Genomic DNA, 27,578 nt, shown 5'->3' on the forward strand with positions numbered 1-27,578 from the left:
AGCAACGATGGTCACGTGACAGATAATGTTGGTCGAGCTTTAAATTCACAAACAAATAAAATAAACAGGAAGATGTTTTATTGTAGGAATGAGATCAACAAGTACTACAAGAAGTATTTCAAAGGGGGAAGGGGTCCAGAGGTCAGGAGTGAAAGAAGTTAAGAAATACCGCCATGCCAAAAGATATCCTCCCATCTCCGTCCTATGCATGTAGTTTTTCAGAGTTTTCGTGAACAGGATTTGCCGAGACGCGCATAGGTATGTGCACCTGAGTCAAGTGAACGAACTATACGTGTTCTGCGGAAGGGACTGCCCGTCACTGGATAAGTAAAAGCACAGCTTCAGGCCGTGTGTGAGCCTCCGGTGCGGGCCCATGTAAAAGCTCTCGGTTTATCAGCATTCCCTTGCAGCCAGGTAGCACACGTGGCACGTAGCACTCGTGGCACATGCCCCAAGGGGCATGTGCCACGAGCAAAGCAAGGGAATCCGCGCGCGTTGACCCCTTAGCTCTCAGTGCAGAGTGCCATCACGCGCCTCGTGCGATCCCTCGGGCGCGCGGGCGCGCTCCGTAGCGAGCTCAGCAAGGAGGCAGGGCGCGCGCGCCGGTGTTGCAGCAGCCCAAGCCTGGGGCTGCAGGCAGGAGGATCTGGGACAGCGAACATGGCGGCGGCCGCAGTCGGGCGGGATAGTTTACCTGAGCCCTGGTCCTACGGAGTGTGCAAGGATGGCCGAGTGTTTTTCGTGAAGTAAGCCCGGAATTTCCCCCACTTCCTTTTTGTTAACCCACCCTGCACTCACGCACAACCTGCCCAGCTCTGTGTTTTGATACACTTCTCATCCCTACAGTATGACAATAACAGGTGCATGTTTTCATTCCTCAGTGACAAAACTTGCACCACGTCTTGGCTGCACCCGCGCACAGGAGAGCCTGTCAATTCCGGCCATATGATCCGGTCAGGTGGGTGAAAGAGTGACATGCCTGCCCCCTCTGCACTTTCATCTTTTGCTTTGCGAGGAATGTTCCGAACAGTTTTTAGCGTATGCATGTGTATGTCGTTTGTTGTACCTTGTATTTTTATTTACTTTTGTATACTCGTGTACTTTTTCCCTAACCACATTTCCCATGCAGTATTGCCATCTCTGCAGACTGTTAATTCTTCATGAATGAATGCATTCATATCTTAAGTTTTACTTTCTTCTGTGTTTTGTGCTGTCTTCCCTGTATGGCGACGTTGCTGCGAAATTTCTTTTTGTAAATGTTAGAAACTATATCGTTGCACTCCAAACTAGTATGTTGCATGCCACCCAAGTTGTTGTGTTCTGGCTGCTTTGTTTTTTTTCCAGTTTGTTGTATTATTTCTTTCACTGTTGTGTTCCCCAAGACATGTTGCATTTCCTTGATGCAATCTTTAGTGATTTATTACGTCCATTCTTTGTTGGTTACATTCTTCCATGCATTAGTAAATTCATTCAACGTGTTACTTTATTTCATCTGTTGTTGCTTTTATTCACTATTTTCGAAATATGAAAACCTTTTTTGCTTGTTAGTTATAGGTTCTACCTCCATCTTCTAATTTCTATTTGATAACCTTCTGGAATTCCATTATCCTTAGTAGCATAGTGTTTGACAAATTATTAATTAATTACAACATTATTCATTCATTAAGTTTCTTGCAGTTTTGTCTCCATTTTAATTTATTGCTGGGCATTTTCTTTTTTGCCTTTATTCCTGCTTTGTAGTTTCTCTCATTTTCGCACAGTCATCAGCATTGTTTTGATTGTCTCCTAGATCCAAATGCTTCTTCCATGCATTTTTGCTTTAATCCCTGATTTGAGGCATACTCAAAATGTTTGCTTTTGTTACCAATTTGGTTTGTTTCTATAATATTACTGCTTTTTACTATTACATCACGTTTTCTTAACAGTATTGCTACACTTCTTCATCATCATATGCATTGTTGCATTTTTTTGCATTATTTTCTTGATTTTGGTTTATGTCTGTAATTTGGCCTGTTCATCTGCATCATCCCTCTTCCAGTGTACTGAGTGCTCTAGTTCATGCATTGCTGGTCTTCTTCCTGCTTTGATTTTCTTCTAGATTCTCTTTTTATCTATTCTTCCTGAAAAATGTGTTCCTGCATTATAGTTTTCTCCTTGTTTTGGTTGTCCTTTTCCTGTATAGTTGCATTCTTTCCTGATTAGTCCTTATTCCTATCAATCCTTTCCTACCCAATTTCATGTGGACGTCTGTGCATCTTTACTATACTCTCTCCAAAATGCTTCGTTCCTTCTTTCACTTAATTCATTTGCGCATATAAAAAGCAAAATCAATACATTATAACCTAAATTCAAGTCTACAATCTCGGCAAGTCAGTGAATCAATAAAATAGCTTTAACAAACTTCCCTGGAGAAGAAGTAATTTTTCAAGTTTCCCTATCCTAGCATGCTAACCACTTTAAACTGAAACATTGTATGCAGAGGATTATCTGTCCACAAACACTGAGAAAAGAAGCTTGTATGGAGTATGCACAATAGGTCCTATGAATTAGCTATTGTCTGTGAAGCCTGTCGTAGAGCAGCTTAGAAATGCAATCTGAATGCAGGGAGTAGTTACTATACTCCGTATTGTACCTTTCAACAATCACCCCATCTCTAAACCATGTGTTCAAAGGAGTCCACTGTGACCTTACATTTGTTGCACTGGGGTCTCCAACCTTTTCTGTAATAGGAGCTATTTATGTTCAATGAAAACCGTCCAGAGCTACTAATATTATTAGATTTTGTAATAATAATGACTAGATTAGTCGCACACTGTACAAGATTACCAGCAGTGGTCACTACATTGCAGGGTTGCCAGCAGTGATCACTTCAATGTATGAAGCAGGATTGCACAAAGCAATGTAAAAAAGGCTTTGTCAATATGGAATGCCTTTACATGGGTAATACATAACTGCCATGCCTCTGGCACCAAGGTAATATTGGTAATACATCTCCACTATCATATGGCTTTCACTTAAATATCAGTTTAAATATATTATTCTCTAAATGGGTCTGAGAATACATACATTTTCATCTCAGATGCACATACTTCAATTTTGGTATGCACATATTAATTGAGCCAAGCAAAAACTTCAAATTTAGTAGACTGGAATAATCACTGAAGGAGCTACTTACAGGTGTGTGGGGAGCTACCAGTAGCTCATGAGCTACTCGTTGGAGAACTGTGTTGCATAGTTTACTCTTTAGAAGGAACATTCTGGACAGCCTTTCAGAAGTATACTACAAACTATACCTCTGGAAGAATGGATTCTTCTCAACTTCACCCTTTGAAATGCACTGTGCAGTAGATTGACTAGAGCCATTCACTTTGTAGAGGTTTTAATGATCCTTTTATTCTCTCCTTATTGGCCCTTAATTTCTAAATTTTCTCAATAATCTGGCATTTTAAAGATTGCATAGGTTTGAGATACCACTCGCCTAGTTACGTGTATTACTAAGATAAAATGTCTTTTCTTACTTGTACAAAATCTGAATTTGGAGCTGTATTTGTAGAAACTTGACAAGGCAGTGACCTGGAATATTTGTAGTGTTGGTAACTCTACAAACACTTGGCAGCTCTTGGAATGCAAGTAATCACAATAAGAAAAACCACAACAGTGCTCCAACTGAATATTCTTGTTGTTAATCTGAGTTTCCCAACAAGGCAGTGAATTCACAATATCCGAATATTTCTTGTTGATATCCTTGCCAAATCCAACAATAATATAGTACTAACAAATAGTAAATGTGTAAATTAGGGTTTGTTAAATTTTACCAAATTCCTGCCATTGTTTGAGGTGCAATCTTGAGCATCACCCAAAAATATCAGGGCCTAAAGCATTAGGAGTTAATCACCTTTTCAGGTACAAAATAGCGGATACAAAATATTTGTTCTCTGAACCGAGAAAATACCTCTATCAGGCTGTGTTGAACTGTCTTCCTGTTTAGTTCCCCCTCGTGGACCTAATAAAATACATTCTTAGCGAATTAAGATTCCAAAAATAGGAAGATGGCATTTATTACAGAATAGTGTGAAATATAAAGTTGTAAAGAATATTTTTATTTTTTGTAAAGTTTATGCATCCTGCAATTTTGAGTCGCTCTACTTTCCGTGCCAGACCCCGCTTTGAAACTTTCAACGCGGTACAAAAGGGGGTGGTGATGGACAGAGCATCAGAACCAATCAAAAACTCACACCCAGTCAAAGATCTGGGTTTGATCCATCACCGTTCTTTAGCCCACTCTGCCACCCCAGTTCAAACATGGCCATATGCAAATCAGTCTGACCCTGTGCCTCATGGGAACAGTCCAGCCCGAACTGCCAAGCCATGCTTTCCCTGGACCGGAAACAAGCTTCCTAGGACCGGTTTCTGGCATTTCAACCGTCTTCAGCCAGGCTTGCTTGAATCCAGTGGCAAAGTGAGCAAGGGACTCACATCTGAGCATACCCTGCCAACTTATGGCGAACAAAGCGGTACAAAAGGGGGTGGTGATGGACAGAGCATCAGAACCAATCAAACACTCCCACCCAGTCAACAGATCTGGGTTTGATCCATCACCGTTCTTTAGCCCACTCTGCCACCCCAGTTCAGACATGGCCATATGCAAATCAGTCTGACCCTGTGCCTCATGAAACTTTCAACAGCAAAGGCACACTAATCATTTTATATAAAAATTCTAATTTGTATTCCAGACATATTTTTGAGGACACTACGTCCACCCACTATCATTCTTCTGCAAGACAGTCTTTATACTCCTAGGTCAAATTGATCTTGTTTTCTCCAAATGTATTTGATGATTCACAAAGTGAGTAAAATCAATCCGCTAATACAAAGCATTTGTGATATTTGAAATGTACATCCTTAAACAGCATAGAGGCACTTTTTGCCTACATTGATAGCAATCCAACTTGTTATTCAGTTGTTTATGCGTATAACACATGTTCATGCATTTCTGCCACTGTTGCTTTTTTACATTGTTTGTTGTGCATTGCTCATTTACAATTTAATTTGCTACATTCTTGCATGCATTGAATTACTTCTCACTGTCTTTCTTACTATAACATTTGTCATCCTGTGGCCCTCCCATTATCTCTGATATACTGTTTGATTTCTAACATGTTCCTTAAATTTATACTTTTTTTATTATCCATTTTCAGTGCATGGCCCTTCTTGGATTTTTTATAATATGCACATGTAGTTTTCAATTCCTTCTTGCTTTGTTTTACACCTTCATTTTTATTAGTCATTGCTACATTTAGTGCCATGTTATATTCTTCATTGATTTGTTATATTGTCTTCTGCTCTTTCACCCTGAAGTTTCTCATGTTCTATTCTATGTCTTGGCAGACCTACCCCGGGGATGGGAGGAGGGCTTCACTGATGAAGGAGCAAGTTACTTCATTGAGTGAGTATTGTCTCCACGGCATCTTGTTACTTTCTGTTTGTAATCCTGTAATGTTTCAGTCAAAAGAGCTACCTATGTTTTACTGCTGTCTGGTGCTGATTGAGACCAGAAAAAGTTCCCACATAAGCGGTGCATGGCTGCACTTAAAGTCAGAACTATTTATCTGGAAAAGGGCCCCGGCCAGTTGCTCTGTGTTGTTTTGTTTGGATCATTATTGTTTTGTCATGTGCATGTCCTGGCACAGGTGGCGCATTTGTAATGTAGTGTAATACCGAGGTGGTAGCAGCGTTTATATGGACTTTGTCTGTGTTTCTGGGCTTGCCCTCTATGATAATATTTATAAGACCCCTTTGTTTGCATTGCATCTGTGTGTTACAACTCAGGACTAAAATCTAAATGTCTCAGCCTGCAATACACACATAGAGGAGGAAATTACTTGATTTGAACCTCTTTTGCCTTCCTGTGTATGCATTGCAGGCTGCTGCATGTTGGTGATTTGCCCATTAGCGGCCATTGCTCTTTGTACCTCACTGTTACTTTTGCCAGCACAGTACAAGTTTGTTGTACGACTATCACCGTGGAGGTATGCAGATGAGCTGGCAAGGACCTCACATAAACATAGCTTCTGTACTAGTCATGACGGTAGAACCTTTTCCAAACTTTGTGCAAATAAACATGTTTCGATGATTTGAGACTACAGCGGAATCTGTTCTTCAAAGTGATCCTTTTATTATTGTAATGCTTACTTTGTAAAATGCCACTTGAATATATTCATATTAGTATTTATACAAGTGCTTTCAATGTAATAACTTAATGTTGTAAAGTAACATGGACAGAAAGAAAAAAAGGAGAAGAAAAATTATTATGAAAAAGCCCTCAAACTGCATCTCGGTTATGTCAGTATTGTTACCTTTGTTGTTTTTCAGGCTCTTGACCAGATTATTCCTTTCTCTGAAGTGCTTCTTTTGTCCACCAGCTCTTGGTGTAAAACCCGTCAAACCCAGCAACGTGTTACAAAATAAACTGTGCATTAATTTTTAGATTTAGCTTCACCACTCTTACATTTTTGCTGTTATATTTTTTGGCACAGTGTACACATTTTAGCATTTCAGTAGCAGCATATGTTATGTATATCTTAAACTATTTAATTTGGCATGAGACATTTTTCACATGCATCCACAAATACATAGGTAGTAAAGCACTACACATTTTGAAGGGATGGTACAGAAGCAGACCAGCTTGCATTATTCTTAAAGTCCTTAATATGAGCACACCAAGCCACCCGAAAAATAACAAACTGTCAGATAAAAGCTGTGTAGTTCCAGCTCTTTCAGCCTAGAGCCCAAAGGTACATTACATTCTGGACCGCTTCTCCTTACCATGATCTTTCTCAGGATGTGCACCCATGTCATGGAATAACATTCTAGGAGACCACGAGCAACGCCATTCATCCTCATCTTTTGAAAACAGACGTAAGAACCATTTGCTCCTGAAATATTTTGAAAGGAGTTAGCGTCTGATCATAGCCCTGGCATATTGAGCACACACAATGCACTGATCAGACACCAGGTGGAGGAGGACCAAGCGAAAGATAACAATAAAATTCCAATGTATTTTTCCTGACTACCATATGGCTTGCCAGTTGCCGCCACGTTCCAGTCTGTAGTTCTTGCTTATCCTGTCAAACGCGAAAGGTTGAATTCACAAGGAGTCACTTTGACATTCTCCCCTTTTTTGTTTCGAAAGAGGGGTCATAAGGGAGAGCAGCTCACATTAGAACTCTTTACACAGTTTTGCTGTTGATGAAGGGCCATTTTCCTCTCTAAACCCAACTGGGGAATCAAATACAGTAAAAGATGGTGTTATATTATATAAAATAAACCGAACTAGAGAAGGACACAAGTTTGTAAGCAAGCAGAGATCGAGGAAGAGTTATCCACAGTGACAACTCCTTCATGGCTTTTCTACATGGAACATCAGATGAAGTATAGACATGGCAGAATTACAATAGCCCCTGAGCTAAATTTACGTACTGTATTCTAGGTTAATGGCTGCAAATAAGTTCTACTTGAATGTAGACTGAAGAGGACAGATTTCACAGTCTTGTACAGAAACTAGAAATGGGCGGTTACTTACTGGTAATGTTCATTACTCAGAGTCTTAGACCTTCCCGTCACAGTCCTTACATACGTGAGCCTCAGCTCCCCCTGCATACATCCTCAAGCAAAAAAAAAAAACACACTGCTTCTATCCCTACCCTCCAGGCCATGCCCACATCCTGTGGAACATAACCCCTGACCTCACCTCTGGAAATTCTGTAAACCAAAGCACAAGAAGCCGAACACAGGGAGGGAGGAACGGGAACCAGGACTGTGATGGGGAGCTCTAAGACTTGGAGTAATGAACATTACCGGTAAGTAACCGGTGACTACCTCCTCGTCAGACCTCCCTGTCACAGTCCCTATATACATGAGCAGATACCCAAGCAAAAAATTCGGCTTCAAACACCACAGCTGCAGAACAGACTTTGTTATAAGCATCAAGCAGAACCTGCACAAAACGCAACACTGCGTCCCCAAATTTGTCTGACCCTACCCCCCCATCACCAAGCAGTAATGGGACATAAAGGTGTGAGGAGAACTCCAAGTGGCGGCCCGGCAAATCTCAGCCATTGAAGCCCCTTGCAAACAAACCCAGGAAGCAGCTATCCCCCTGGTAGAGCGACACTGCACAGCCCCAGGCACCGACACCCCCCCGGACTCATAAGCTGCAAAGATAGCCCACTTCAACCACTGACTGAGAGTAGCAACAGAAGGCTCCAGACCCTGTCCCGCTGAACCAAAGGTCACAAAAAGGGAATCCACGTTACGAAAAGGGCACACACGATCCAGATACACACCAAGGGTCCACTTGACATCCAAACGGTGCAGCAGAACTTCTTCCTCAGACTGAGGATCAGCACACAACGCAGGCAAAATCAACTCCTTTGAATAATGGAGCAAGAAGGGTATCTCAGGAAAAAACGTAGGATCTGGCCTGAGAACCACCTTATCTTGTTAGCATCGAAAAAAGGCTTAGAACACAGCAATGAGCCCAAAATCCCCCACACATCTTGCCAAGGTAATAGCCACCAGGAAAATAACCTTGATAGTCAGAAATCACAGGGAAACCTCCTCCAGCGGCTCAAACAGGGAAGACTGCAACACGTGTAAGACCCAAGGTAAGTCCCAACCAGGAGCCAAGGACTTAACCACAGGCTTCTTGAGAAAACCACTCCTAAAGAGTCTTTCCACAAGTGGCACCACACCATCAGTCCTGACCCCTAAAACCGTGCACAGCAGCCCACTGAGCCCGCAAAGTGGAAACAGCCAGGCCAAAATCAAAACCATCCTTCAGAAAGTCCAAAACCTTCACAGTGTCCACCGTCAAGGCCGACCAGCCCTCCCCAGAAAACCAGAACTGAGACGAAACCCAATGTCTGTCCTAAGATTTCAGCATAGAAGGCTTTAGAGACTGCTGAATAAAGAGAGCCACCTCATGAGAACAACCCAGAGCCACAAGGTTGACCCTCTCAACAGCCAACCTGCCAACCGCAACCGGACCAGACACTCCAGAGACCGACCTGGAAATTTCAAGGGACATGGGTACAGGGGAAGTTTCCAACACAGCAGCACTGCCAACTGTAACAGCAGAGGGAACCACGGCCTCCTGCTTCAGCCTGGCACTACCAGGATCACCGACACCCTCTGACTCATCGCAATCGGAGGAAAAGCTAACAGCAACCCCCCTTCCCGAGCAAACAACTTCGCATCCACCTTTTAAACCTTACTTGATAGACTCGGAGAGCAAAACCTGACCCTCCGTGCATTCTCTGGCGTCGCAAACAGGTTCAACCCAGGTACCCCAAACTTCTGGTTGAGAACCCCAAACACCTCCCTGTCCAAACACGTCTCAGAAAGCCATGGAAACATCCTGCTCAACTGATCGGCATCCGTGTTAAAAATCCCAGAAAGATGAACTGCCCTTAGTGACAACAAATTCAAATCTGCACACTGGCAAATCTGCTGAGCTAACTTATTGAGAGAAGCCACTCTCACACTCCCCTGATGATTCACATAGCACACCACCACAGTGCAGTCTGTCTGCAACAGAGAACCAGGCTAGCTGGACTGCCTTTAACTTCCTCCAGTTGGAAGACATCTGAGTCTCCTGACCCGACCAGATTCCTTGAACCAAATCCTGAGCAAGCACAGCCCCCCACCCCAGTTCGCTGGCATCTGTTGTCAAAACCATCCTGTCCTGGTGCGCAAATGGAGAACCCTTCATGAGATTCCCCACATCCAACCACCAAGCCAACTCTCGGGAGGTACCCGGACCCCCCTGAATCAACTGGTCGCAATCCTGTGACCCCCAGACACCAGAAGCGCAGGATGTGATTCACCAATGGTTACAACTGCAACCTGGCCCAAGGAATAATTGTGATAGTAGTGGCCATCAAGCCCTGAACCCTCAACCACTGCCTTGCTGTGGAAGCTGGAGTGGCCAAGACTGCCCTCTGTTACTTTCACAAGTCATTCTGCGAAGTCCAGAAAGGAACACCTTCCCCACCCTCATGTTGAAGACCCCTCCAATAAACAACAGTTCCTGAGTGTGATTCAAATGGAACTTCTCCAGGTTCAGCAACCACCCCACCCTCTGTAGAAGACTGTAAACCATCTTGAATCTGGGACTGAGCCTAAGGAAAACAAGAGGAAGAAATCAACCAGTTACCCAAGTACGGGAACACCTGGATCCCCTGCGCATGCAACAACCCCACCAAAGGGGCCAACTCCTTGGTAAACACCCTACGTGAAGCAGAGAGACCATATGGCAATACCTGAAACTGGAAATGCTCGCCGCTCACACAGAAACTCCGAAACGTCTGTGAGTCCTGGTGCACTGGCACATGAATATAAGCATCCCTCAGATCCAGAGAGGTTAGAAAATCCACCACTGACAGGAAAGGAAGAATCCACTGCAGAGTCACCATCTTGAATGGCCAGTGAGGAATGCATAAATTCACAGCCTTTAAATCCAACACCGGCCTGTAATTTCTATTTGTTTTTTTTATCAGAAAAAGGACAAAGTAAGCCCCCTTACACTGTGGTTCAACAGGAACCCTTACAATGGCCCCCTTGTCCAACAAGTCCTTAATCCCCCTCAACTGGGCATGACATTTCACAGGTGACCCAGAAACGGGTAGAACTGAAGACTTTCAAGGGAGGCACCACAAACTCTATACAATATCCCAGTCTGATAATCTGCCGGACCCACTGATCCCTGACACACTCCTCCCAGACTGCAAAAAACCTGTTGCTCCCCCCTAGAAACAAAGGATGGTCACAATTTAGCCTGACTAGCGGTATCAGAACCTCCCAGCTGGCCCTGGGATTTATGAAAGGAAGGGACTCCCCGGCCACGTCCCGACCACGAAAGGGCTGACTGGCCATTTTGGTCTAAAAAGCCTGCCCATATGCTCTTTTGTAGCCAGCAAACATCCCCTTCAAGGGTGGACGGACAGTAGCCAACAATTTCTTGTCCTCTGCCGTCTTCTTGATCATAGACTTTAAGGGATCACCAAACAGCTTGGAGCCTGTGAAGGGTATCTTCATAAGTGCACTTTTCTGGGCCACACCGCCTTCCAAATCTTAAGCCACAACTATCACCTAGCCGCTACGGAGGCACCAGCTGCCGCAGCTGAGGCACTAAGGGAATCAAAAGACTGGTCCGACAAAAATTGCAACTGCTTCTCCAACATAGTCAAAGACTCAGAGTGATCATCATCCCAAAGTATCTGTTCTGAGATACTCTGACAGTCCTTCAGCAGAGACCGAACCAGATAACTGGTATACACTGCAGCCCTAGCTGCCGAATTGGAAGCAGCAAACGACCTCTTCAGATCCCCTTCAATCCTTTTATCACCAGGGTCCGAAGACACTGCATCCTCAGAAACCACTACACTCTGAGAAGAAAGGCCACTCAACAGAGAATCAACCTTCATGACGGAAGAAACTCCTTTGTAAACCCCTGCAAAGGATATCTTTTTTGTCAGGAACCGGGGAAAGGCATGCCTGTCCACATCCCGCCATTCCCCTGTCGGCACATTCTGGACAGACTTATGAATGGGCTGACTCTCAGACTCCTTTCTTTGATAACTGGCAGAGAAATTCTCCGATTCCTCAGTCACCAAAGGCACAGGAAAACCCAAATTGTCCAGCACATGTTGCAAAACACTATGAAGGTCTAACCCTTCAATATAGCGCCCCTTCACCTCCTCGGAATCAACAGCCGGGATCAGGGGAATCCAACTTCTGTCTCTTAGGTCCCACCGCTTCTCTGGCCTTAAAAGCAGCCTCTATCCTCTGGACATCAGCCAAGGAAAGAGCAGCTGGAGGCCCAGCCATCACCTCCTCCTCCTTATGATTACACTTCTCTGATCTCCTGCCACCCTCCACGACAAGCCAGAGATCAGAAGAAAGCACACCACTTTTTATATTCCAAAACCAATCAGGACAACAACTTCCTGTAACACAAGCCGCTATGACGCCAGTCAGACCAATGGACACGTCCCAGCACATCCTACAGCAACATCCTTCCAATCTCTGCAAACACTACTTCGCCTACAAGGCGTGCGCCAGCCAACCCTGGCATGGCACCTCACAGTCCAAATTTCCAAGCAAACGCCTCGCAAACCTCACGAGTCACTCAAGGCCGTCCCACCGACCCCCACCGGCAGCGCAGCATATGTGTTGCAATTAGGACCAAAGACACACCATGCCCCAGACGCTCCAGTCTACTCAGACTTCCTTGCACTGGGAGAGAGGCAATCCACGGGCTTCGTTCCACAAAGCTCTTTCTCATGAAATGCAGAGCAGGCTGCCGTCCCGCTACAGTAGGTATCGAAAGTCAAACCTCCGCCCTCCTCAAGAAAAGGTTGCTACAGGAGACTTTTTAAAATAATATTTACTTACCAGCACATCCGGAGACAAGCACCAAGTCCATCAGCTTGATCCAGCACTGCAGATAAAAAACAGGTCAGGGGTTATGTTCCCCAGGATGTGGGCGTGACCTGGAGGGTAGGGATGGGAGCAGTGTGTTTTTTTTGCTCGAGGATGTCTGCAGGGGGAGCTGAAGCTCACGTATGTAAGGACTGTGATAGGGAGTTCTGACGAGGAGGTAATAAGTATCTTCAACACTTGATGCAAACATCACAGAAAGACCTTCAGAGGTTGACACACTTTCTTTATAGGATGATGTATTTATTGACAAACTTTTCAAGTGATTTTATTTTAAAGATTGGTGTCTGACAGAAACTAATAAAGTGTAGAGCAGCAGCGAAGCTTATCTGTCACAGTAACCAGTATTTGAAAAATCAGGCATCTGAACTTTTGGAAAGACGGCCTAGTGTATTCTAAGTGAAAGTAACCTTAAAGAAGAAAAAAATGTGCATGACATCTTCTTGCTTTGCTTGCAGATTTCTTTGCCAAAGAGTTCGCTTTTGGCCACACACATTACACTAATTTAATTTCACAAATGTATATTAATTCCATATACTAGCATTACATATTAAACACCTCACCTGTCAAATTTGTTGGATACACATTGGAAATGTTATTTAGAATTCTATTTAAAACTGTAGTTTTAGGCCCAAAAAAGAGCCCTTAATCAAGTAACCATGCCTAGTATTTGTGTTTTTATTGTGGATAGACCGCAGAGACCAAAAAGAACACTAGAGATGTGCTTATACAAAATTAATTTGGGATGCTTTCTTGTCCTTGAGAATCTGTCTGTAAAACCCTGAGCTGTGTACGTAGTGCTTCTTGTATTTTTATTACGAATGTATGTGTTACAAATATGTAGTATCGACAGTTTGGTTGGAATAGCATCATGTGTTTTTAGAACCCAGCTCCAGACTGCTTGAGTGATCTGTGGGCTGACCTTTTGTTTTCTATTATCTGTTGGCAACATGGCATATTTAGAGTGGGGTTTCTGTCCACTTCCTCCTCAAGATTGGATGGCTTTATATGTCTCAGTTGCCTGCTTGATTTGATGGTTTTTCTCTGTATTCTTGTGTTTGCCAGACCCTGGAGCATTATGGTTTAATAGTGTTCTGACTGAGTAGTATCCTTCCACTGCAGACTCTCAGGGCCTCTTTTTTTTCCTCCAAATTTTGTATTAACACTCCTTGGTAGTGCATGTATTTCCAGGCTCTCTCCCCTGCTTTCCCTCTGATTCACCAGTGCAAACTAACTCACGTTTCACTCCTTCTGCTCTTTAAAGCTCCCCATCATGCTCCCAATACCACCTACATGTTAAATTATTTTACTTTTTTTTCTTCCCTTTTTTTAAGTCGTGCCTGGTAGCTGCAAGTGCTGATGGAGCAAACTCGTTTTTTTGTGCTTGCACTCATTTATTAAACATTTGTTATTTCCCATTTTAAATAGCTGCTCACCGTGAAGGAACTGTACAATAAAAAGGGGAAGCATGCATCTGGACGCATGTGTGTGTATCATAGGCCAGTTTGGATGCAACTTTTATAATGCAAAGCTGTTACAAGAGTGCCCTCCCTGCATCCACATGTCTTAATGCATGCGTTTGGCAAAAAGCATTTGCAAAGCTATTAGCCTAGCTTTATGTATTGGCTTTACAAATGCTTGTTTCAATTTGTAGCCAGACATAAAAAGAATAAGTGAATGTTTTGGGTCAATCTGACATAATGCCAGTTTTATAGGACATTATCATAGAAAAGTCGATCACATGATTTTTATTTGATTTTAATGAAATTTCGAATGGAATGTTCGCTCATGAGGGTTCAGTAGGATCAAAAGCCTCTCGAATGGCTGTTTAATTGCTTATCCAAGATTGTCTGAGACTGAAAGAACAGTTGGCAGAAGAAAGAGAGATGAACAGAAAGTAGGGTACTTCAGTTAACATTGGAAATGTTGTGGTTTGTTATTCTAGTTCGGCCTTTGACTCTGATGAATAATAGATGTTTTTAGGTCTGGCCTATTGTCTGATTGAGCTGTTTTACCAGCCTCGTGTTCTAGAAAACAATTGGGCCTTTCAGTGACCCCCCACCCTTCATCCATTGGTATGTTTATCTGCCATTTACATTTTGCTTCTGCTCAGCATGGGGCAAAGGGGCAGCTCCCTTCAACCATGGCACTCACTGTGAGTTACAGCATTTATCTTGTGCTTAGGTACACATCCATCTACACAAAATGGTCCACCTCAGTGCTAGGGCTGGTGGGCTAATCCCTGCTTTCATTTAATGTTTCTTTACGTGCATTTTTGTGAAATAATTTATTTCCTTTTCTGTTTTTTTGTAAAGTGCACCTCCACCCTGGCAGCATTTTTACTTATTATTTTTAAGCTGTAAGCCCTGTTGCGTATGTTTTAAAAAATAACGATATAAATAAATCTACCATTATCATCTTCTCATGATCAGGCCTGCAATGCTTGTTTGTGCTAGGGATGTTTTTTGAAATGCAAATGAATTAATTTAAGCATTTTATCATTCTTTGTACTTACAAAAATGTTTGGTTAACATTAATATATTTAATATCTGAGCCCTGCCAACATATGGTTTGGTAAGTTACAGGTGCTATAAAGAGCAGTACTGAATGTATGTTTTAGAAGAATCCAGTGGTGAGAGTAAGCCATGTTTCCTGCAGTATTTCAACCTACAAATATGTTTACAGAAGCCCTGGTAAACTTTACTATGGGTTATTTGTGAGCAGTTGTTAATTTTGTGTTGAACTTGAAGCAAGTTCAATGATTTTCCAATTGCCAGAATCTGGGCAGTTTTATAGTGATGTTTCAAAAGGGTAGCAAAACAAAAGCTTTTATTCATGACTCGGAAAGTGCATTGCAGCCCATTTTTCTAATTTTTTCTCCTTACACATACTTAGAAATTCCCCTTTGTAATAAAAAGTCAACTAAAAATGCCCGTAAGCGAAACTAAGTGTAAATCATTACTTAAAGAATTACAGTTAACAATACCTTTTTGCACCATGAATTACTGCTAACCTGATCAGTTAATTCTTACACCTCTCTCCCTTGTGCTGTTCATTTTCCCTAATGAGTCTTACCTGGTCCCTATTCTTTTAATACCAAAGTAGACGTTTAGGACATAGATGGACTTGATCCTAAACATATTGGGCGAGATTCACAAGTTGTATTTTGTAGTACTGAAAGTAGTACTCCAGTAGTACTGTTAACTTACTACGAAATGCAATTTGCAAACCTATCGGAGGAGCGCTTCACCTCTGTCTTTCGTATCTTTTCTGTACTGAGAACTCCACCAAGGTGGTAGAGATCTACACACATAGGCAAATGTTTTTGTAGTAAATGTGGGATGGACCAGAAAGAGTGGTGTGGAACTGGAGAATAATTGCTACAAAATAGATAAAACCAAGGGAAATTTAACGAGGGCTGTAGGGAGCAAAATGCGAATACAAAACACACACCCAGAAAAGAGTATCACATTTTCCAATTCACAAACTGCACTTATACATTTACTACAATTATAATAGCATCAAAACAGGCTTAAATGCACCCTAGCCCAGCCTTGGAGTAAGTCAAGCACCACACGTGGCCAACCACTTAGACTGCATTGAAAAAGGTAGTCAGGGAATTAATCAAACCCCACAGGGATTAATTTAAAATTTGTTAAATCAATTCGAATTTAAATGATACATTTTTAATTTTTGTGTGATAAAACATTAGATATAACTATTGATTTTAAAAATAAATGCATTAATATACTCAAACTTTGTAACTTGTTTCTATAAAAAAATTATTCAAATTAATTAAATACATAACGTTTAACCACCTTTACTCCACATTAAACAAAAAATAAAAGTGTTGGTGGATAATTTTATTATTCTAAAAATTACATTAATAGGTTCGTCTTATTGTATAATTTGTTATGCATTGAGTTTGAGCAGGTAACATGTTATAACTTATTTTATTCCTAATAGTATCTTTACTCTTGTAAATTCAGTTCATGGAGGCGCCACCTCTTTAGTGGATGGTATGGATATTTACACCTAGGTTTAAATCTCCACTCAGAAATGGTGAAAAGTGGGAGAGTAATACTTAGGAGAAGGAGTAGATCTACACATTACTATTGTAGTGTAGTTCCTAATAATACATAGCATTTGTGCATTTAGAGAACACAAACTAAGGGATTGATGTTCAGACTAATTCCAGACACCTCCATAGTATATGTTAGCCTTCAGACCAGCTAGCTCACAGTGCCACCATGAGCCCCCTAACTTTACCAAGGAGCAAGTAGTTTCTGGCAACTATCGAACATGACAACCCTTGATCCTTCAGGAATCGTGCAAACAATGCAGTACTTTTCGCTCAGTCAATTGTTCTCACTTAGTCTCAGAGAGATATACAAAATAAACAATGGGGTCGTTTTCAATAAGCATTTATTGAACCAGCATCATTGTAGTATGAAACATGTTTGCTGCGACAATCATTCGACAGAAACAGATATATAAGATTACAAGCGCAGACTGAGTAAATAAAAGGTAGAATGCTACTATGTTGCTAAAACAGTAAATATATGCAGGTACATAGCAGTAATCAAGCGTACTCCTACCATGCAAACCCAATCTAAGTGTACCGAAGTGTACCTAGCATGTTGGTTGGTGTAAAGCCAAGAATCCCCTAGTAAAGAGCCAACCCCGTTACCTGATGGAAGAGAACGAAGGACACCGTCTTGGTCTCGATTTAGATACCCCGCAAGTGCTGGAGCTTCTGCAGGCCGGAACCTCAGCGTCTAGTGTCAGCGTGAAAGATTCTCCTCTGGTTCGGCAGTGAAGATGTGGTTCTTTTATACCCACAACATACCCTCAGGGTTTCTACCTAGATATGTAAAGGCTTGCCATTATGTATAGTGGACCTGTTGTTCCCAAGGATGACGTTAGCGGTGACTTTTGTACAGAGTTATTATACAAAAGCTGGTAACCCTGCTGTGTACGCCCTGGGCAGGGGATTAAGATATGATACTAGGAATCCTTATGCATGATAAATGAGGGCAGTTTCAGGGAAAATTGATAGACATTTATTCAGCATAACTAGGTAAAAGCTCAGTGCCAGAACCGTTATGTAGAGCAAGGTAGGACGAATGTATGTAAAAAGTTGTGTAGCAAACTTGGCCTATATTGGGGTACAGTGGGGCTCATAACGCTATATATACACAAGTAAATGTACCTTTGTGAATCAGGCCCACTAGGTAAGCTGGGCTGTAATCATTGGAGGTTTGCCAGTTCTCTCTATGTGTTTGCATGAATGTTTTATTGGGTTGATTTAATGTGAAAACACAATACTTTAAAGTATAACCTGTTGTGATTCCTAAAATATACACCCTGTTGTTTGTGTATATTTTCATTGTACTGAACTATTGCTCCTTATTTGACCGTTCATATTTTTCATCATTTTTCATAGCTTGAGAGAATAATAAAAACATACTTAACAGGAAAAAGTAATTCATTGTTATTTCATGTCAATTAAATATTGTTTGCTAAATTCAAGCTCATTTATTCACCATGAATCATCTTCCAAATCTTATCATGAAATACAAAGAAGTTGAAAAGAATGTTAAAACAACATCTCTCTGAATTAGTCATATGCAGCTTGTAGGAAAGCCGCCTTTTCTGAGTGGTCACCCCAGATTCTTTGCCTTTTGCCACATCCTATATTTTTTTCTGCTTTAGAACTCTGCACTTTACCCTTGACGACTTGTGGTAAAGTGCCTTCAACCATAGTTAAATTGGCTTGTTCTGCTCGACACATTTAACTTATCTGAAAGTCCCTTGTATATGGTGTAAAAGTTGCACCTAGGGCCTCAAAGTTAAATGCTATTTGTGGACTTCAGCACCTATTGTGCCTTCCACTATAGTGGCAGTGCAAACATGGTTTCAGGCCTTTCCTGTGTTGCCTGATTGTTGCAGTATAAACATGCACTATGACCTGTCAAAATAAACCTTTTTTTAACCAGTAAGAATCTCTCTTTTAAAAAAGAATAAGTCCCCCCTATGTAAGACCACAAGATAGGGTGCCTCTTATTTAAAGGTGGGGCAACGAGAAAGTTATTTTTACCATGTTCCTACTTTAACAAGGCCCTAAAAACTATTTTCACCGCAGCACGCCTAGCTGTTTAATATAGAAAACCAGAGTACATATTAAAATACCAATATTATTTCTCTGGGATGGGATTAGCTAAAACATAATGGAACTATAGTTCTTGAAATCCAATTCAATGGTGAAGCCAGATTTTTAATGAAAATTTTAAGGAAAATAAACTTTTAGAAAGTTAGCCTATACCTGCTAGGACTGTCAGAAGACTAATTAGCATTGGCCTCCTCTATCTCTCAGCCCATGCTCAGCTTTGAATAGGTGTGAAATACCTCTAGAAGCAAACAATAGGCTGACCTGAATGGGCAGAGATGACTCTTCCGAGTTCCGCACAATATGCTGGGTGGGAGCTGTGAGCCTCCTTTTGACTGCTCAGTATCAAATTCTGCTTGACAGGTCTGTTGAGCCACATGTAACACTTAGGGTGCACTTGAAAAGGAGAGATGCCAAGACATTTCTTGTGTACCCACTGTCTGGATTTGTCCTACCCATCTTCGATCTCTGGGTTTGTTGTGGGTACAATACTTGCTCCAAACTAGAGTTTAATGTTAGATATGGGAGGACAGTAGAATTATCACAGTTCCACACACACCCCAGTGCTCAGAGCCCAAGTTTAGTGCAGCTGAATATGTTCACCATCTTGCCCCTGGAGCTTTTACCCATTGGTTAGGGAGGGACCAGGAGTTGCTCCCACCCATTAGCTTGTGGCAGGCATGTATGTACCATCTGTAGCCACCCACTTCAGAATACATGCAGAATATCAGAAGATGGCTGAACCTAACCTGAAAGGAGCCCTGGAGGTCTGGACCTCCTCCTTCTTGTACCCATGACAAAGAAGTGGACTTCAAGAGCCAGTTGGTTGCCATCCTGTGTGGCTACAGGGAGCCTTTTCATGGAAATACTCAGCTTACCAGTGGCAACTGGACTTGAACTGGACCCTATTGTTGGCCTCTGTATGATACCCTGTGTGCCTACCCTGAAGTCCTAGCAGGCTTTAGAAGTGTACTACTGTGGTGGATTGGAGCTTGTAAGGCTCTAAGACATCATGTAAAAATCTTTGGGATGAATCTGGTTGGTGTATCCAACCCATGCTCCATTGTAGTCAGCCTGAAATTGTGTCTAAGTCCCAGCCTTCCATGACCGTAGACTATCATTGCCACTTCATGCTTTTTGGCATTTTTTCCCCTTAAGTATTCAACAACTGATATCTACGGGTCCCCTGGTTGGATTTTGCAATTTTGAGTATTATTTTGTTTATTAAATTTCACTCTAATTTTCTAAATTGGCTTGCAATTGTTATTGTGTTGCGTTTTGACTTTATTACTTTTTTAGTACTGAATAAATACTTCACACATTGCTCTAAGTTAAGCCTGTCTTCTGTGTGCCATTGCTTCCGGGGGTTGAGCTCAGGCCAAGTTAGTGACTTTGAGGATTCACCCTGACCAGAGTTGTGATTATTCCTTGAGACTGGTAGTCCCTCACCCCAAGTTATAATCCAATTTTTTTACACAGCTTGGCTAGGAAACATGATCTTGGACTCCTTCCATCTACGTACTGTGACCTCCTCTGCATAACCATGTCCGGTCCTACCTCTTTGCGCATGCTTATCAGTTCCTTTAACTGCCAGTCTGTGGTCCTTAACAGAAGCACACTCTGACGAGCCCCCGTACTGCATTTTACCTTCTTCAAGCTGCACTACCACTCCAGTATCTGATATTGAGCTAAAGGGAAGATATGATTTCTTGTGCATATTTAAACTGAAAGTCACTTTCTAAATACCTAGACACATGTGGGACTAGTTCAGCACTTGTCAGTGCTATTCCATCAGGATAAAATACTGTACACGTTAACACATCAAGCAAGCATGGGGCGGAGGGTGGTTTCAGTCTGTATGGAAAAAAATTATACAGATCCATCCAGATTAAACCAGCATGGACTATAACACACTTCTATGTACAATCAAAAACTCTCCAGCCAAAACCACTACATTTGTTTAATTTATAGACCTCCTAATGCAAGCTCTGTCAACTCTGCAGCAAATGTAACATTGTTTAGTGAAAAAAATACCTGGATTTTAATAATCTTATTGTGTCAGAGGACTTTAATTTTAATGTAGACGATGTCCCGTACTCTATGGCAACATATCTGAAACAACCTTTAAAATATTTCCGCTTGTCCCAATTCACTTTGGACCCTACACATGTGTGGGGGCACATCCAGAACCTTATTTAGTTGAGCTCTCTCGGCTTATGAATTACAAATTTTACTCCTCTAGAGTGGTCAGATCACTGTCTTATCATCTTTACCATCACACAAATTATTTATGCTTCCATCCCACCATTATGCTTCATTATCTTCCAGTTTGTACCGGATGATCAGCTATCTTGTGTCTGAAGAAATGCTTAAGCCGAGGCCCCAAAAGCTATGGTTCTCAGCATCGCTCAGAGAACTTCAGTTGAAAAACAGAAAAGCTTAACGTCAATTAATTAAATTTGACTACTGTGTAGATAAGTGATCTTACACCCTTCAGTGCATGCATTATAAAGTAGTAATCAGACAAGCCAAAGTAGGCCATCTAATAAATAAAGTCACAAGGTTCCAAACTCTTTGTGCCAGAAATTTGTGTGATCTGAACACTCATGAAACGTAACTGCCTTAACAGCTCCAGACCACAATCAAAATACTTTTTCTGCATATTTTTGTACTTTATCACCAGAGTCAAATTTATCTTTGACAATATAAAATCCATCTAATCCCTGGCTGTGCCTGCTAACAGCTCACATCTGGTGATCTGGGAGGGCAATATTTGGAAGGGTTTTTAGTTTTTACAACTAGCCGTTACCTTGGAGCATCCCATTAAAGCCACGTTTGGATCCTTGTTCTGTGGAGGTGCTACCCAAATTGACTCTGGAATGAGACAGCCTTTTAACTAAATGGTTAGCTCCAGCTTCTCAGTGGCCACTGCACTAGAGGACTGAGGAAAAAAGAAAACTTCATCCTTAACAACCTTTCAGCTTTCATCCAATCACAGTCCTGCCTTCTCTTTTTAAAATCCTTGGAAAGGCCATAGCAATTCATCTCTCCAGGAGCTTGGAGAAAGCTAACCTCTTATACCATTGTCAGATGGGCTTCTACCAAGGCCTTGATGGAAAAATACTACAGATTCAGGATGATGGAGACACCGAAGCCCCAATCATGTTAGATTTCTCCACCATGTTTGATATGATGGATCACGCTACTCAAGGCAACTGTATTGCTGAAATTGGGATCCAGCACATTGTTTTCGGCTGTTTTAATTTGTTTCTATCGAACCAGGTATTGATTATGAAGTCCGTAAGGGGTTCCTCTTTATGTCCCATACGTTTTTTAAAAACATATGTCCATCCTCTTTCTCAGCTCATCAGTTCTTTCAGGCTTAGGGCACTATTGTATGCTGAAGATGCGTGGATTATCCTCATGCAAGATGAGGTCACAAAATCAGTGATGAGTCTAAATGACTGCCTTCTTACAAAGGTGCTAGGAGTCGCCGTCAATCATGACCCTTCCCTTCTAGCCTGTCAGCTCTTTCTTCTCCTCATGTTTCCCGACCTTGCATATTCTCAGGAAGGTCTTCTATTTTTGCTGCATGACTAACACTCCACATCAATGTCCGCATTGATTTGATCTCTGTGGGCCTAGTGCAGAAGCTACTAATTGTGTCTTCCTGGAAATTTGTTCATCAAATGGCAGCACATCCAGTCTTATGAATGGGGTTACTATTTGGGAGCGGGACTACCCCAAACCATTTAATGAACCTACTCTGGTTAAGTCAAAACACAGTTCTTAAAGAATTTCTTCTGGTCCCCCGGTAGCTGTGGCACAAGTAGCAGGCAGAGAAGTGCTTGCCAAGTTCAAGCAATACCAACAATTTCAAAATAATGGATGCAAAACAATAACGTCCCCAAATATGAGCAAAAAGAGAACAAGGTCATCAAAATAGGTTTATGGGGATCAGAGATATGCATTTTAATGATTTTAATGCAAAACACACCTAGAAAGAAGTAATGCACAAAGGAAAAACAACTGTTTGCAGTGGACTGGGACAAAGGCTCATTGTCAGGCTGATCACGGTGGAGCATAGGTCGAGCACACCAAAAAGATTGTCCCACTCAAACATTTTACCTTCCGACATAGTCTGCAACTGCTGAGAAAGATTATTCTAGTCAGTCCTGCGGCCCCTCGCTCCTCCTGGCAGGCTTCTGAGTACCAGTTCTCTCCCCAGCCTGGTTTACTGTGGGGTCTAGTCCTCTTTAGTTAGTTAGGCCATCTTGCTGTCAGGAATCTTTGTGCTTTTGTCTCCCTGAAGCAGGTAAACAGAAGGACAAACGCTTGACACTTGGAAAGCAGTTCCAGTCCCTAAGTGCCAGCAGGAGTCCTTGATTCTTTGTGTGAGTTTTTCTTCCAACAGGAGTCAAAAGTCTGGATACTTCCTCCAGCATGTGCTTTCTTCTTCAGTTGGAGTTTTCACAGGCCCAGGAAAGTTCTGAGGAGGAGGTGGTAGAGGTACCAGATTTATCCAGTGCATTAGCAAGTGATTGAAGGTATTCTCCAGCCGAATCTTAAAAATGTTCTTACAGCTCCTACCTCCTTTTTCAGCACTTCCTCTTTGCCTTACTGTAAAATTACCCTGGAGCCCCAGAAAAATAGGTTTGTCAGGTAGTGTCCTAGAAATCAAAGACGGGCCTGCCTGGGGACAATCAGGCAGCCTGTCTTCAGCTTCTAGGCCACTCCCTTACCTGATGAGATCAAAACGTATTTTCCCATTTACATTGGCTGTGTCCAAACGGTCTAGAAGGGTCCTGTTTATGAATAAAAAAAAACTTGTCTTGGCATTGGCAAGTCAAAAGAGATAGTGCCAAAGTGGCCCTTTAGGCTGCCAACTATTCCTGTCCATTCCCACATAGCTAATCCCTGCTAAGTGGTTAGCAGTTAACACCCATTGGCCTTTCCTGTCCCTAAAAGCAAGCCATTGTCCTCTGAATCTGAGTTGTTACTTCTCCTAGCCAAAGATGTGTTTTCCAGCTCTGGAAGTGTGATAGGTGGCAGAACTGGTTTTCCTTCCTAACGTGACTGGGATGCCCTGTATAGGACGTTCCTGATAATGAATAGGTGTAGCCCTTCTGGCATCTCCATGCCCAGAAGGTAGTGCTAAAGCCGCTTTTTGTTCTGACAACTGTTCCTATCCTCTCTCAGATAGCTATTCTCTGCTAAGTGGTAAGCAGAGTCATTAAGTCTCCAAACCACAGATGTATATTCCAGCACAGAGGTGTGATGATTAGCAGAACTAGGTTTAACCCAATTCTATCTCAGATACCCTGAAGTTCATTTTTACAGAGTTACTTCTCTGTACTCTAAGTTATCAAAAATTTGATTTTACCATTGAGTCAGAGATAGAAAAAAACTAAGCCGCTAGTACATTTGAACCTTTTTTCCAGCCATTTCTTAAGTGGAGGTGGAAAATAAAGATTTAATCCCAATTGGGCCTATTAGGAAAAGTTCAGTCAGGCCAGGCCTACAAAGTGAAATAGCTTTTGGGGTTCATTTCACTGTGAGCGCACACTAACCCCAATATATACTGTGGCCTATTTTTATATATTCGCATCCTGTCCTGTGGGCTCACAAGGCACATTTTAGGGTTGACGTATGAATATATAAAAATATGCTTTTTCTAAATGGAACATGCAGTTTTCCCTGCCATGTGCCACTACAGTGTATTCAAACAGCAACCTAGCCAGAGCACAGTGTTGCATCCCACATATGAGATTTAGCTTTCCAAGCCGTAGGCTCAGTTAAGACACCGTTTACAATGGACTTCTAGGGAAGTTAAATTGGCCAAATAGGACGTTGCAATGTGCAGCACATAATTTAGAGGGGAAGTACAGGCACATTACGGCTGTGTAGAAGTGGTAAAGTGCAGAGAGTCCTAAAGCCAGCAAAAATAGGGTCCAGGAAAATGTGTGAAATCTGGGATGACTATGCAGAAAAAGGTCAATTTGCTACCTCCAGAACCTAGCTTTATGGACTACCTGCAAGCTGAACAAATGTTACCACATTTTGGGGACATGGCACTTCCTTTGCTGGTTACCAATCTATCAAAGATTGCAGCTTAAGACTCTCTGCATTGCTCATAGGATATTCTGTGCTCTTGAGAGAAAAGACCTAAAGTCTATCATAGTGCCCTTTACTCCTAACTGTCCACTGCTTTCTTTACACCCCCTTCTGTACAGTGTGCCTTGTGTGAAGAAAGCACACCTTGGAAATAAATTGCCTAACTTTCTGCACTATTTTGTCACAATTAGCAAGTTTTGTTCTATGTGAAAAATAACATGCTCCCAGGTACACAGTTGCACTTGCAATACTTCGCTGTGCCCCTTTGAAGGTGCAAGTGGTTATGAACGATCAGAATCTATTGCAAAGTTTATGAAACTTTGCATTGGTGTTGCATTATTTTCTTTAAATTAAGTTCCTAATCATCACCAGCCTCCAACATCCATTTTTAACATCACCGAGATGGTTATAACTTGTAGTCCATGCATTCATCCATGCCCCTTCACAGATCCTCAGATTTAGGAATCCGTATTGCAAATGGTAGGAGTTATTCAGATGTATTCCTGTTAAATTAATTTTTCTGTGAGGCCATACAAAAGATATGTTCCAGGTCTGCATCAATAGCTCCCTTGGTAAGAGTCTAAACTTGATATACTGATTAAGGAAAGATCTTATCCCTTCAAAAGTAGTTTAAAAATCCTAAATTGGATTGTTCTTTGGTTGTGTGCGGAAAGACTGTGTGAGGCATATTAAGAAAAACAGTTCAATTTGTAGGATTTATAATAATGCTGGTAGTGTTGAAGATTTAATCTTATATTGTTGCTGCATTTTAAGACCTTGTATTTATATTCTTAGTTTTAATAGAAATCCGTCTGGGAGATGGGTGCCCAAGGGATTGTGGATGACAATCGGGCAGCGTACACATAAAACAGTCAAATGAACACTGTGTTTATTGTGGCTGTTTTTCTTATGTTAGTGTACATTAGCACATAATGTGTATGCTTTGTTTTAATTACACAAGGTTACTCCGGCCCATCTGCTTTATAAATCACCTCAATCAAGCTGTTGACCTCATGGAATAGAACATTTGGTTGCATTTTGGGTACCCTGTCTTGTGGTTCAGAAGATGGTGCTCTGACACCACAGGCCTTAAGTTTGGAGGTAGCCCCTTTGTCACTTGCCTCAAATAGGCAGGACAATCACTGGAATTTTCACCCTCTGCATACGCATGCAAGGGCGTGGGGGGAATTCTAGGCCTTCTTTAGGTCCCAGAGGATAATCACAGTGGGTCTGTCGGAAAGGCGGGAGATGAGATTTGGATGTAACTTTCCGCCAAACAAGTTTCTCCACCCAGCTCTCGATCAGGCTTCTGGTTAAAAGGTTAATTTAAAGTGTGTGGGGCAGTGGTGGTAAGGTTACTGCCAGAATAGGAGCAGGCCTAGCTCTGCCTCCTGAGGTTGAGCTGAGTCTGTACACTGATGAGAGACATCTATTGCATTGGTAGTGGATTTATGGAAGAGCTAATGAATGGCGGTGCTATTGCAAAACAGTCCCTTGGGTTATATAACCTATTTCCATTAGATTTGTGTAAGTAGGAAAGGTTAATAGCATGAGCTATTCCCCATTATACCAGGGGTCTGTGCTCAGTCAACAAGTACTGACGATTTCTGACAGGCATAGGTTTGTCTTCTTTATCTTTACCCAGAAACCAATTTAGTATCCAACTAATGGCAGGTAAATGAATCTGTAAACTGTAGACAGTGATCTTTAATTTGACTTTTAGATTTGTACACCAACTGAATAGTACATTTGCTTTGAGACCACTTGTGTTCGTTCATCAGCTGCAGCAAAAGGCCTGCGTGATGTTGAAAGCTAATGCAATAGTTAATTTTTGTGCTTTTTGTCAGCCAAATAAAAGATCCCTGCTTGCAGGCTACAGATTGTTTTTCTTTACTGGTCAATGAACAATTTGGTTTGACAATATTAAGCTTAGAGAACAATCTTTTTGGTTGGAAACCTTGACCATTTACGCTAATTGAAATATTCACAAATGCGCTGTGCTGTGTATTTTCTTTGAAAAACATTTTTGCGTTTATGAAGCATGGTCCATGACTGTTCATGCTTAATTTGTGTTAATACTGTTTGAGGATGACTCTGTAATGAAATTTAAATAACTTTTTCTTTTTCTCTTTTTCAATTAATGGAAGATTTCAGAACTAGTAATTGCCGAATGATCTAGCAATTGAACTATTGTAATAAGTCAGATGTGCTTCAAAAACAACTTGAATGTGTGTGTAATGTTTGCCTTGTATATGCTGCTTCATGCTTAGCAACCTGAGCATTTATAAAGAGGATGTGAAGGAATAAGGGATAAGTGTTTTTCAGAGTAGATGGCGTTGTTGAGGTACACATTTCAGAAAAGTGTGGTTTACAGACACAGGTTAATCAGGTGATGGTTGAGATTGAGAAGTTCCCTGGAGTATGTGAGGTTTGGCGTGGTAGAAGGTCTTTGGTTTAAGTGAGCATTGGGGTGTGTATGAGGAGAGTGCGTTTGAGACCTGGTGTTTGCTGAGATTAAAGCGCTGATGATGAGTGTCTCAGAGTTTCCCAACTCCTGCGCAATCTTCTGCATTTGCAGTGGTTGTAATTCTGCATTGTGCAGAGTTAACCTTGCTCTGTACTTACCGGGTGCACCGTTTGTTACCTTTTGGCAGTTCCAATCAGCTGGAGTTTAACAAGGCAAGAGTGTACAATATTTTCCATGACATGCACTTTGGGTGCGGAGAGCACCAGAATCTGCATGCAGTTCCTCCAAAACTTGGAGTGAGTGAAACTTATTGCACTCAATAAATTG

The 27,578-nt window shown here is 41.8% G+C and overlaps 1 protein-coding gene across 3 annotated transcripts in view; it reads left to right on the top strand.

Annotated features, from left to right (window-relative positions):
* Window positions 1-575: 575 nt before the first annotated feature.
* PLEKHA7 (pleckstrin homology domain containing A7) overlaps window positions 576-27,578 on the top strand; it is a 954,991-nt gene continuing 927,988 nt past the window's right edge. For all 3 annotated transcript variants that reach the window (XM_085648087.1, XM_085648089.1, XM_085648088.1), the window contains exons 1-3: window positions 576-746; window positions 882-958; window positions 5,389-5,446. In XM_085648087.1, the coding sequence (XP_085504213.1) occupies window positions 661-746; window positions 882-958; window positions 5,389-5,446 (221 nt within the window). In that variant the 5' untranslated portion in view covers window positions 576-660. The remainder of the gene's footprint in view (window positions 747-881; window positions 959-5,388; window positions 5,447-27,578) is intronic.

The sequence above is a fragment of the Triturus cristatus genome, chromosome 3_2 (genome assembly GCF_964204655.1).
Source record: "Triturus cristatus chromosome 3_2, aTriCri1.1, whole genome shotgun sequence".
Lineage (NCBI taxonomy): Eukaryota > Metazoa > Chordata > Amphibia > Caudata > Salamandridae > Triturus > Triturus cristatus.